Source organism: Macrotis lagotis, chromosome 1 (assembly GCF_037893015.1).
Source record: "Macrotis lagotis isolate mMagLag1 chromosome 1, bilby.v1.9.chrom.fasta, whole genome shotgun sequence".
In the NCBI taxonomy this organism is placed as follows: Eukaryota; Metazoa; Chordata; class Mammalia; order Peramelemorphia; family Peramelidae; genus Macrotis; species Macrotis lagotis.
In genome coordinates, this window is record NC_133658.1 from 835264461 (window position 1) to 835277397 (window position 12937).

The 12937-nt window shown below is 45.5% G+C and overlaps 1 protein-coding gene across 4 annotated transcripts in view; it reads left to right on the forward strand.

Moving 5' to 3' along the window:
* Positions 1-274: 274 nt before the first annotated feature.
* The window catches only part of CLPB (ClpB family mitochondrial disaggregase), a 177126-nt gene continuing 164463 nt past the window's right edge, over positions 275-12937 (forward strand). The window contains exons 1-2 of one of the 4 annotated variants that reach the window (XM_074217294.1): positions 275-749; positions 4156-4207. In XM_074217294.1, coding sequence (XP_074073395.1) covers positions 293-749; positions 4156-4207 — 509 coding nt within the window. In that variant the 5' untranslated portion in view covers positions 275-292. The remainder of the gene's footprint in view (positions 750-4155; positions 4208-12937) is intronic. The other 3 variants (XM_074217295.1, XM_074217296.1, XM_074217297.1) reach the window with 3 other exon arrangements.

A 12937-nucleotide genomic window follows, 5' to 3' on the forward strand; every position in this document is an offset into this window, starting at 1 on the left:
TTAATCTAAATCGGAGTACACTGATCTACACTGGCACGAGTTGGGATTCGAACTCATGACTATAGACTTCCAGGTGAAGGTTCCACTCCCGCTACCTTTCCTAAACTTGCCTCATCTCCGACAGAACTCCAACTCCCGGTATGCTCCGGGCCTCCGTGGGTGCGCCCCATTATTACTTTAATAGTGTGGCCTTCTGGGTAATGTAGTTTCCTTGCCAACACTTGCAACGTAACGTGCTAGGAGGTGGACTACAACTCCCGTGAGCTCTTGCGCGCCCCACCCCCGTCGCGTCATGTTAGAAAGCGCCGCGGCGGCCATGTTGGCCTCCACCCTCGCCGTGGCCGGGGCTGGCGCCGGGAGCGCGATGCTGGGGTCCCTGGTGTGGAGGAGGACAGCGCCGGCACCGGGGCTCCTCCTGCGGCTCCTCCGGGCCCGGCAGCCCAGCTCCCGCGGCGCCTCCTTGGGTCAGAGCCGGGCCGCCGGGGGCCGCGGGAAGGCGCATTATCTGAGCGCGGCCGCCGGGGGGCGGTCCTCCGCGCAGCCGCAGTATGTCGGAGCGGTCTCCTGGGGGAGCCGGGACGGGCAGCCGCAGGGACTCGGGTCGGCCACGTGGGGGCGTCTTGCCCGCCCCGAAGAAAGCCCCTCGTCGGGCCGCTGGAGCGGAGTCCCCAACTCGGCCGGAGTGGGCGTGTGGGCCTTGGCATCAGCGCTGGTTGCTCATTGCTACAGCAAGAGCCCCGCCAATAAGGGTGATTATCCCGCAGCCCCCCGTCCCGTCGGGGGGAGGGGCGAGGGTCCTCGAGGGGGGCCAGAGGCCCCAGGCCAGCCAGTGAGCTCCCTGTCCCAGGAGGTATTCCGGCAGACCGTCGGGGAGGCTGGCCAGCTGGTAGCAATAGGAAGACAGATCCGGCCCCGTGACTTGTGGTACCGGGGTTCGGGGAGTCGAGCACCCCGGGTTCCGCCCCTGCCTCGTGCCTCCCGGCACCCAATCGGGCGGAGAGTTCGTGGCCCCTCCAGGGCCCATTCCCGCAGATGCTGTGGGGAGCAGCCCGGGGCCAGGACTGTCAGCCCGCAGACAGAAGTAGATACATTGTTGCCTCTCCCAAGTCTAGGCCTGTGATGTGTTTCCGTCCGGATACATTTCCTCCCATAACCCCACGGAGTGTGATGGAGAACCTAGCTGGCCCCGGCTCTGGAGTCTCAACGGCTCACAAGTTCACAGGAGCTTGTTACTATGGTAGCTACAAAGTGCTAAAACTTTCTGGCCCAGCGTTCAGGTTAGATGTTTTTAACTGTGTTAGTAGGTAGTAGCAACAAGGAAGTAAGTAGTATGGTGGGAACCAGCCTGGGAGGCTGAAAGGAAGGAATGGCCACAGCCCTGGCAGTCTCCTAAAACTCAAAGGGACACGGACCCCCACGAGGTCCAAACCATAGCCGCAGACTTGAGCTTAAGCTGACTTCTTCTTTGTTAGTTCTACTGAAATCTGGAATGTAAGGTCGCTCTTAAATCCATTTAGGGTTGGGATTACTAACCCAGCAGTTACAACTCATTGAATGTCTACAGATTTACTTATCTATATGAGTAGGGGGTTGACTCAGGTAGGGAAAATACATTCTTTACCCTCCAAAAGTATGTGGATTTGCTGCTGAGACAAGACTGCTACAAAGACCACAAGATTGACTCATTGCTGGCAAAGGAACTCCTTGCGGCTGACTAGTTGTAAGGATTTCTTAATGAGAGACTAGAGCTATGTTCTGAAGGGTGCCAAAGATTTGGAAGAGGTGAGGGCCTGATAGTATAGGAAAAGCAGGAATGTGTTCGTTTTAGAGACGGGTTAGAAAATGATGAGTGGAAGCATTATATTTGGGAGCTTAGGGAGAGTGAAAAAGTCACTTGAGGTCAGGCTACAAAGAACTTCAGGCAGTCCAGACTTCTCCAGAGCTTAGGAAGCCCTAAAGGATCCTTGAAGCAGAACATGATCAGAGCTGGACTGTTTGAAAGGAGGACATGGACATGTGGAGAGGAGTTGGGCAGAGCTGAGGAGGTGGCTGCATCCCTGGCAAGAAGGGCCTGGGAGCTGGGCTTTTGAAAGGAGGGATTCTACCAGTAGGTTTAAAAGTGGATAGCATTACAACAAGGAAAGCAAAGATTCCCTCTGCACTCAGCCAGGATTTGCCCCAGATGATCTGTTCAGGTGATTTGGGAGCAGATAGGAGTGATGCTTGGATTTTTAGACATCCTCTAATCTGGGAGGAGGGTCAGCAGTTTGAAAGCCAGGCAGGACACCTGGGTTTAGGAATAATTCTGAAGGACTCAGAACATCAGTCTCCTCTGAACTCTCCCAAACTTCAGGAAAGCAAAGTCTCACTGTCACACTATCTCAGTAGCAAGAAGAGGAGGTGTCTGGCACATAGTAGGTGCTTAATAAATGTTTATTGGCTTGCTGAAGTAGCCTGGAAAGCTACTTCAGAACAGGACACAATTCCCCCTTTCCCATTACACCTCAGCCTTATTTCTTCAGTATTAGATTCTCTTGAGTGCCTCTACTTTCTCATGACCCACCTCCACCTGCCTTTTTCTGTTTCTGCCCATGGGAAAAAGGAAAGATTAGAACTCTTTGCCAATCTAAGATAGTTCTTCCATGTTTCACTGGAATCTTTCAAGTTCATGTCAAGTTCAGTTCATGTCAGTTCTTTCCAGGGAACCTTCCCCAGTTCTTTAAGCCCAGAGTGAGTAGATGCTAAGCAGATAGTTCTATCTGACCCTGTTTCTTGATCTCCAGTATTCTACATGGATAAGTTTTGTCTCCCCAACCAGCCTGGGTGCTCCTCCATGCAGAACTAATTCTTCTTCCTTTCTTCACCTCACATATAGTTAGCAGGGATCTAATTCAGTAGATATTTATTGTTTTGTTTTGTTTTTGTTTTATTGCAAGGCAGTGGGAGTTAAGTGACTTGGCCCAAGGTCACAGCTAGGCAGTTAAGTGTCAGAGGTCAGATTTGAACTCAGGTCCTCTTGACTCCAAGGCCAGTGTTCTATTTACTGCTCCACCTAGCTGCCCCTCAGTAGATATTTATTAAGCATTTGTTCTCTATGAAACATTGGAGAGGGGGTGGCTAGGTGGCACAGTGGATAGAGCACTGGCTCTGGAGTCAGGAGTACCTGAGTTCAGATCCAGCCTCAGACACTTAATAATTGCCTAGCTGTGTGGCCTTGAGCAAGCCACTTAACCCCATTTGCCTTGCAAAAACATTAAAAAAAATGAAACATTAGAGACAGGAATCCTGACAATAACCAAATAGTCCCTAATGGAACCTGTGAACTAGTATTTGGTTCCAATCCCACCTCCACTCTTGACTTAATACATGTTTGTTTTCTTCCATGTGCCTCAGTTTCCTCATTTGCCAAATGAAGGTATTAGGCGAAATGATAGATTTGAGCACCCTATTTGGAGTCAGTGAACTAGGGTCCTTGTCTTAGCATAGTAATAAGAACTTGGGCATACTCCTTTTCCTTTCTCTGGCCCTTAGGGTCTTCCTAGAAAAGGGTTGGGAATAGATGATCTTTAGTCCCTTCTAGTTCTATATCCTGAGGTTCTTTGGTTAAATCATCTCTTGAGATCCCATCACAGAGAGAACCTGAAATTCATTCTTGTTGAATTGATGGGGACAATTCATCCGTCTTTGAAAATCTTTTTCAGAGTTTTACAGTTTCTCCTTTTAGCCACAAGATGGAGCCAGCAGCCCAGTGCCATTCCAGCCCTCACCTTATGGTGTAGAGAACTAAGGCAACTCATCTGATGCTTTGGCACTGTGTGGTCTCAAGAGTATCCAAGAAAGCCCTAGACTAGGGGATAGGAGACCTGAATTCTAGCCTCAGTTACTGGATTTGGACAAGTCACTTTCTTTGGGCCATTTTCCTCCACTATTAAAATAAAGGGGTAGTACAAAATAGTCTGAAAAGGCTGCCCAGCCATCCTGTGCTACCCCTCCTCTAACTTCTGTCTCAGTTCTGGAACTTGAAGGCAGATAGAACAAAAATGGTCCTCACTGATTTTCAGAACTGAGCTTAAGGGGGTGGGTATAGGGGCAGGTAGTAGAATAGCTTTCGGGGTATATCCTTTTATAACCTTGACTATTTTTGTTTTCCTTCAGAAATTGCCTTGCTGGAAGCAGCCAGGACCAACAATGTCCAAGAAGTCAGCAGGTAAGAGCCATTCTACACCTTCCTTATTCCATATCTGAAAGTGTATGAACTGGCGTGAGCCAGTTTAAGGTTCATTCTGGAAAACAAATTTTTTTCTGGAAGGAGTTAGAGAGTCTTGCACTGGGATTGGTTCTTGCTTAGCCTGTGATCTGAACAAATCAGCCCATGTAGTTCCCACTACTGTGGAGCTAGGAGGAGGGGATTTATAGACCCTGCATTGTCATTGCAGCCAGTACCTCATCCTCTTGGGGGGGATGTGTTCCCTAAGTGGAGCTGAAAGGTAGTCAAACTCCCATCAAGACATACTGCTTTGATTCTCTCTCATTTTATCTGCAGCATTAATACTGATTCTCCAGGGTGCTTTTTGGTATTAACATTTGTGGCTTGTTTTTTGTTTTCTTTAATAAACCACTTTGGAATATAAGGGAATGAGAGTGAAGTTTCTTAAGCTAAATAAATATGATTGAGCATGCATCTAATAAAAGTTCAATGAGAAGTCTCAGAAACCAAGCACAGATGGCAAGTTACTGTTATCAGGGCCATTTATAATAGTTGGCAGTTTCCATGGGAGTATGGATTAAACTGAGTCTGGATGTGCTTTCCTGCCTTGCCCCAAACAGCTTTACTCTGTGTTCACCCAGAGACCCTTTTTCCTGCTTCTCACTCCTTGAGTTCTGTGACTTATTCATGGTAACTGAATTTCTCTCTAACCTCTTGTTTTCTGGGTAACTTTACCTGGTTGTTTCACTTTGTATAGTCACAATAAAGCAAGGACTAACCCTTCCAGAACCTGAGAGATTGAGAGAGAAAGACTTTTCTGACTGCTTTAAGCATCTACACATTCTGTTTTTTCAATTATGCTCTGAAATCTTATTAAACTATCATCCCTCTTCTTACACAAAGGATACTCACCATTTTTTGTTTGTTGAATTCAACAAACTTTAAATACCTATGATACCTATGATTCTCTGAACCACCACTGTAAACATATGTTATAGTCAACAATAGTGTCCTGGACTATAAGATAATGATGGACTTGAGATTTTGGAAGAGACCATTTGCCTCTGTACTAAATGGTCCCCAAGCAACTGGACTTTGTGAGTTATAGCTCCCTTATTAATACTATATCTAATAATAGCTGATATTTTTATATATAATCTCATGTCAGTCCAGAGCCTTCTATGCTAGTGTGCCAGACATTGTGGTAAACACTGGGATATAGGAAGAGGTAAAAGATAGGCCCTGTCCTCTAGGAGTTCACAATCAAATGGAGGAGACTATATATATATATATATATATATATATATATATATATATATATCCTATTTATAGGATTATAAAAAGGAAATATAATATAAATTTATATATAAATGGGAAATATATATCCTATAAATAGGAGATGTGTGTGTATGTGTGTATATATATATATATATATATATATATATATGATAAATTGGAAATAGTTAACAGAATGAAAGCACTAGAATTAAGGGGGGGTTATTCAGTTTGTGTTGGACTCTGGGGTTTTTCTTTGGGGTTTGCTTAGCAAAGATACTGGAGTGGTTTGCCATTTCCTTCAACTCATTTTATGGGTGGGGAAACTGAGGTAAACAAGGTTAAATGACTTCCCTAGGGTCACTCAACTAGCAAGTAAGTGTCTAAGGCCAGATTTGAACTCAGGAAGATGAATTCTTTTTGACTCCAGGCCGGGCACTCCATCACCTAGTTACCTGCTAAGAAGTATTAGGAAAAATTTTCTGTAGAAAATGAGGTTTTAGTTGGGACTTAAAGCCAAGGAAGCCAGTAAGTGGAGCTGAGGAAAGAAAAGGTTCCAGGTATAGGGGACAGACGGTGCAAATGCCTAAAACTGAGAGATGAAGTATCTTGTTTGTGGAGCAGCCAGGAGGTCACATAATCAAAGAGTACATGTTGGTGAGTAAGGAAAAGTAGGAGGGGACTAGGTTATGAAGGAGTTTGAATACCAATCAGCATTATGTTTTTAAATCCTGGAGGTGATAGGGAGCCACTGGAGTTAATTAAGTTGGAAATCGGCCTGGTAGGACTTCATGTGAGTTTTCAACAGTACATTTATTATTTTACAGATGCAGTACAGGTATATTATTTTATAAATGAGGAAACGGAGGCTTGGCAACTTGAGTCACAATTCTAGTCTCAGAGGTAGAAAAGAAATGAAAGCTTTTCTGGCCCCCAGTCTGGCACTCTGTCCATTATGCTGCCTCATTGTCCTATTCTTCTGTTGCTGCCCTCCTCCTCACCTCTGGTTTAGTTCAGATGTAGCAGAGGGGCTTAGTCATTCATCTATGCCATACAACTCCCCTCCTGGTAAGGAGGAAAACAGGAAGTGCAAGAGGAAGTAGGCCCTGCCTTTCAGGAACTCTTAATTGAAGCTAGCTGGACAGGTCTCTAAGGTGTGAAATATTAACAGTAACTTTCCATGTGCTTAACCTTTGACAAAGAGCTTTCACATGCATTATTTTACTCAATTCTATGGAAGTTCTGATTTTCCAAAGAATAAAAAAAAAACAGAAACTTGGAGAATGCAAGTGGTCCAGTCTCATAAGACACAACTAGGGTGCCGTACTTGATTTTTTTTTTACTTAAAAGATATATGGTAGAGAATTGGATGGGGCCTTAGGACTTCTGACTTCTGACTTCTGACGAACCATATCAAGGCTATGGCAAAGCCCAGGCTTGGCCTAGATCTCACAGATCTTCTGTGTCATCTGTTAGAGAATAGCCCAAGACAGTTTGTAATCTAGGTCTTACGTGTGTTGAAAATGTCTTGAAGGTTGGGAGGGGTGGGGGATCACTGTGGACCAGTTACCAGGAGTTTTTCTGGAAGGGGAACTAAGACTTGAGCTGAATTTTGGAGATGAGGTAGGGAAAGAGGCATGAGCACAGGCCAGACTCCCTTCATCTCTCCCTGTTGTCCCTTGCTCACACCCTGTACGCCAGCCAAATTAGCCAACTTCCCGTTCCCCCAGCAAACCTTGCCCTTGCCTTCCTCCTGTGTTTATACCATTCTTTCTGCCTTCCTTCAACCATTCTTCAAGGCTCACTTCACATAATACCTTCTCTGATAAATCTGCCCTCCCACCACTGAGGTTCTTCCCCTCTCTCTCCATTCTGTCCTCATTTAGACCCTTGGACATATCCTGGGTGGTGTTATCACTACAGGTGCTCCCCCAGTCTAACCCAGTCTAATACTCAAGGGCCTTCATTTCTGTATTCCCTGGCCTGCTAAGAACAATGCCTTAGGCCTGCTTTGCTGGCATCCTAGCCCTTTCTTCAGTCTCAGCCAGCCTGGTTTCAGAGCTGTCTCCTCTATAGCTGCAGGTCATTTGGGAGACTTCCCATGGCCCAGGGCCACATCTTAGATGTCATATCCTTGAAAAAGGGCAGAATGATTTCTGTACTGTTTCACCTTACAAACAAGGGTCATTGATGACCAAGAGGAACTGAGCAACCCAACCTGTGAGACCTTTCCATAGGGCATATTTGGAGGGTTAGGGAGAAGGTGACATCTACGAGTGTTTTCCAATGGCAGAGTGTTTCCCGATGGCAGACTCTATGCTTAATGCAGAGGGATACAGATGCAGGCAAGGCAGCTTCCCTTCTAATGGGAGAGACACCTGTGGGTGAAGAGCTAGAAATGAGAAGGGCAGGGAGTCATCATGCATTGTGTGTGTGGTCAGGCCTTGGCAAAAGCAGTGAGGGTCTAGTCTGGAAAGAGACCTGGGGAAGCAGAGGAGCAGTTGGCCAGCATCTGGAGCTAGCAAGAAGCCATCCTGTAAAACTGTCATCTAAAACCCTAGGCCTTTGTGCTCAGAACCTTGGTCCTTGGTCCTGGAGCTCCTTTTTTTTTTTTTTTTTTTTTTTTTGCAAGGCAAACAGGGTTAAGTGGCTTGCCCAAGGCCACACAGCTAGGTAATTATTAAGTGTCTGAGACTGGATTTGAACCCAGGTACTCCTGACTCCAGGGCCAGTGCTTTATCCACTACGCCACCTAGCCGCCCCTGGAGCTCCTTCTTATTAACCTTGTCCAGACCTCCCAGGCTCATTCCTCAGATTGGGTTGGGATCCTCAACACCAGAGAAGAGCTGAATTTGCCAACTGACCAATGCCCTCTCACCAAAGTCCAGCACCAAGTGCCACTATTCCCCAGAAGTCTCCTAAAAGAGCTGTCTTGGGAATAGACTCCCAGCCCCATCACTGAGTAGCTGCACACAAAACAAGTCACTTCCCATTTGGAAGCCTCAGCTCCTTTTTAAAAATGAGGCTTGGTCCCAGTATTGCCCCTTTTACATGAGCCAGCCTTCTGAAATCCCCAAGGACTCATTTTCTATCCCTAAGTCCTCTGTACAAGTTGTTTGGTCTAATTGTTCTGCCCATGTTCGTTCACACAATAAGTCTGGCTTTGCCATCCAAAATATAGGTTCTTGAAGTTCTCCTTTCCCTTATAGTGCCTAGCCCAGGGCTAAGCTAAACAGAGAGCCTATTCCCTGACTAGAAATGCCTTCTCTGCTTCATTAAGGCACCCTGGCCTTTCCAACCTGCTCTCATCTCAGCTATCCCAGCCCACAACGTATCCCTGTCCAATGGACACTTGAAGCCCTTTGAGATGCTACTGTTCACTTGATTGAGACTTGGCCTACAACATTGACCACTATTTGGAGATAGTCTTTGTTTTTACTAGCTCCCAAACTAGATTGCCAACTTTCCTTGAAATATCCCACTGAAAAAGGTCTTTTTCCTCCCTGACATATGTGCTGCTTCTGCATGGCTATGTTTGTCTTTATTTTGTGTCAGTGTCTTGTGCTGGTGTTACTCCATTCCAATCTCGTTGTAAACACCAGATATTAGATACTAAAGTAGTTTGTCATTTCTTTTTCTAGCTCCTTTTACAGATGAGGAAACTGAAGCAAAAAGAATTCAGTGACTGAGGCCAAATTGGATCTCAGGAGTCTTCCTTGCCAGACCTAGCACTCTATCCACTTTGCCACCTAGCTGCCCTCCCACTTGTGTCTGTGGGAGCAGCCTCCACATCTCTAAAATGGAGACAACAGTCCTTGTGATGCTGTGGGAGAGGCACTCTGTAAACCTTAAACCTAGTAGAAGTAGAGCTTGTTATCCTTTGCTAGCTTGCATATATTGAATGCTCTGCCTCCTGTGGCCTGCCCCCTTGACTCTCTGGCTCCAGTCCTTCCTAAGTAGCTCCCTTCTGCTCACTCTGCTATGAACTCACTGAGGTGTAGTGGTTGTCAGGAGATCCTGCAGCATGGGTGGTGATCTAGTCCAGGACCCAGGCTCATACTTGAGGCCCAGCTGCCCACTATGGGGGGAGAGACTATTAGGCTCAGAGGCTTGGCAATCAAGCTGTAGCCATGCCCTTCAGGCATGGTCGCATGACCATGGGAAGCCATTTCTCTCTCCTGCTGAAGGCTGAAGTGGTTTGTTACTTAATTGGTGAAGCTCAGGCCCAGGAGTGTAAGGGAAAGAGTTTTGTGAGCTAGACATGTCTGTGTAAATGGGAACTGTTGTACATATTTTGACGTTAGAATAGAATTAGAATTACCAGGGACCTTTAGAGACCACCTCCTCATTTTATAGCCACAGAAGTGGGGGAACAGGAAGGTGACTTGCCCATTGACACAGATACCAGATTTGAACCCAAGTGCTGACTCCCAAGTGCAGCACTCTGTCCACTATATGTAATAATAGTAACATTTTAAAGTTTATGTTTACAAACATTATCTCATTCATTCCTCATGAGATCCCAGACAGGGAGATACTAGTATTATCCCCATCTTACACTTAAGGCAAACAGAGGTGAAATGACTTTACCAAGGTCACACAGCAAGCGTCTGAGAATTTAAACCCAAGTCTTTCTGACTCCAAGCTCAGTGTTCTAGTCGTGGTGCTTCTTGGTGAATTAACATTTCATCCAAGCCTGGATGTTACACCCTGATTTCTCATCTATGCCCAATTAAATACATTCCTAGAGCGACATCTGAGGGCCAAGAGAAAGAACATTAAACTAGGAATTAGGAATCCAAGGTTTGAATCTTGACCCCACCACTAACTTGCTTTGTGTTCTAAGGAAAGTTACCTGCTGGCTGTTGGAATCAGTTTTCCCTCCTGTAAAATGAGAATCATCCTCCTTTCTGCTCAGGCACACACCACCACCTCTGCCTCATCCTAAGGGGAGGGCCTGCTGAATGGTCTCTCTAACTTCTGCCTTTTCCCTCTCCATCATCCTCACAGTTGCCAAAGTGACTTTCCTTAAGTGCAAATCTGCCCATGTCACTCCCATACTTAGTAAAACAGCCTTGAATTCCCTCTTGCTTCTCCAGATAAAAGCCTAAATTCCTCCACTTGCCTTTTAAAGTCCTTTCCAATCTGGATCCACCATGTTTTTCCAGGCTCTTTTATATTCTCCTTCCCCAACTCGACACTGTCCTCTTTTGTTTCTCACAAACAGCTTGCCCATCTCCCATCTCCAAGTCTTTGCACTGACCTTCCCCCTACCCTCACCTTTGCTCCAGAGGATCCCTCTTCTTCAAGATGTACCTTCTAGTCCAGGCCTCCTCTGTCACTAGGCCCTCCATCTCAAGTTGCCTTAAATTTATTTTGTATGCGTTTATTCTATAAATGTGCATGTTGCTTCCTTCATAGAACATAATAAACCTTTTAAGAGCAGGAATTGTTGCATTTTTTTATCACCAGGGCCTAGCATGCATGTGGCAGATGCTTAATAAATGGTTCTTAATGAACTGATAAAGTCATTATAACAACTTGCATTCAAGAAATGGCAAGTCATTTTTCCCAAAGTCATAGAGCTAATTAGTGCTAGAGGAAAAAGTTAGACAAAAAGAAACTTGGGACCCCCAAAATGAATTATTTTATAGAAATCAAAGGTTTACAGCTGGATTTGTTTTTAAAAAAATTCATTGACCATTTACAGACAGTTACAATCCTCTCTTACTCTTCAGTTTACTAATGCATTCCTATGCCACCTTGTGTGCGCACATGTGTGTGTCTCTGTGTCTGTGTATTTTTTGTCTGTTATCTATCTTAGCCTCAAAGCCTTAAAATCAGCAGTGACATCACTTAACCTCTCTGGGCCTTTCTTTTCTGTAAAATGGGAGCATTAGATTAGATGATCTCTTAAAGTTTCCAATTCTAAAGCTTGGTTCAGATTAAACCTTGTTTCAGGACTTTATATATGAATAGAGACGCATTCTTTATTTTATATAGATGATATTGGTTAACCCTAAAGTGATGGGAAGCATGTCCGCTATGAACATCTTTGCCCTCTAATTCCAGACCCAAACTGCATGGTATGTATTCTTCATGGTCCCTTCCCCCAATTATCCAACAGCTGAAAGGAACTAGAAATAGCCAAAACTCTGTCATTTTGACAGATGGGGAAATTAAGACCCCAGAAGGTAAAATTACTTACCTAAGGTCACATAGCTAGTAAGTGGTAAAACAAGTACTTTAAACCCAGATCATCTTTCACCTTCATTTCTAGTCATCTTTCCACTGTCCCACATTGTCCTGTCAGCGTAGGCCAGGCAGAAACCCCCTTTTCAGCCATTCCCACAGAAGCCATTGTCATTGGAAAAGTCCAGGCTTCTGGTTGCTGTGCTCCCACCTGTGGGGAGGGGCAGGGGGTGGCTCCCGGAGGCTGAGCTCAAACTCAAACATGCCCTCCGGGCTCCCTCCTCTAAGGGACTGAGGCTGCTGCAGCTCAGTGAGGCACTCACCCAGAACTCTGGAGATGGCCCAGAGAAACAAAGCACATCTGGCCAGGGTAGAATGGGAGGGGGCCAGGAGGGCAAAGTCAGCTCTGCTGTTTCTGTGGTGACAGCCCAGATGGAGAAAGGCTTTCAAGCTCAGCTCCTGTTACCTTCAGAGTGCACCAAGGTGAAAGGCAAAACAGCAGGCCTTTCCCTGCTCCCAAGAGGCTCGATTACTGTGCGCTCTGGCCTCTTAGACTGATTAACCCAGTCATTTAGGAGCCCAGATGCTACCTAATGAATGGAGCCTGGTTTCCTGAACTTAGGGGATGTGTGGGTGTGTGTTTATGTGATAGACAGAGATTACCTTTTCTAGTGTATGTCTGTTCTATTGATTAGTTAGATTTTCATTTGTTTCCTACCATGTATTTAAGGCCCTGTGCAAGCCCAGTGACATGGTTCGACTAGACCTTCTCTAAGTCCCTCTTCTAACTTTGAGCACTAGGTCAAAGGTTCAGTTGATTAAATGGGTAAAGGAGGTAAAGGAAAAAGACCACCCTTCTGTCTATTTAGCTAATTTGATACCCTTCTCTCTTGTCTTACTGTACTCTTGTGATGACCTCAAAGGGACCTTGACCTATGCCAAGAAAGGATAATCTCTCAAAGGACTTGCCAAGTTGAAAAGGATTTTTCTGGTTCTTTAGAGACCAACCTGACCAAGACTAGAGAGACTGCTCATCACTGTATTAACCACAACACAATTATTTTCTTTTGAAACTCTCCTAAGAAGACTTGCAATCTTCATTCCAAACCTCTTTCCTCATCTGTAAAGTGAAGGGGTTTGAACCAGATGGTTTCCTCAAGTCCCTTTCAGCCCCTTGGTGATTCTGTACCTTGAATGTCTTTTCCAGCTCTGAACACTGGGAGAGGGAGATCAGGATGCCTTTCATTTCTTCCATCTGATTCT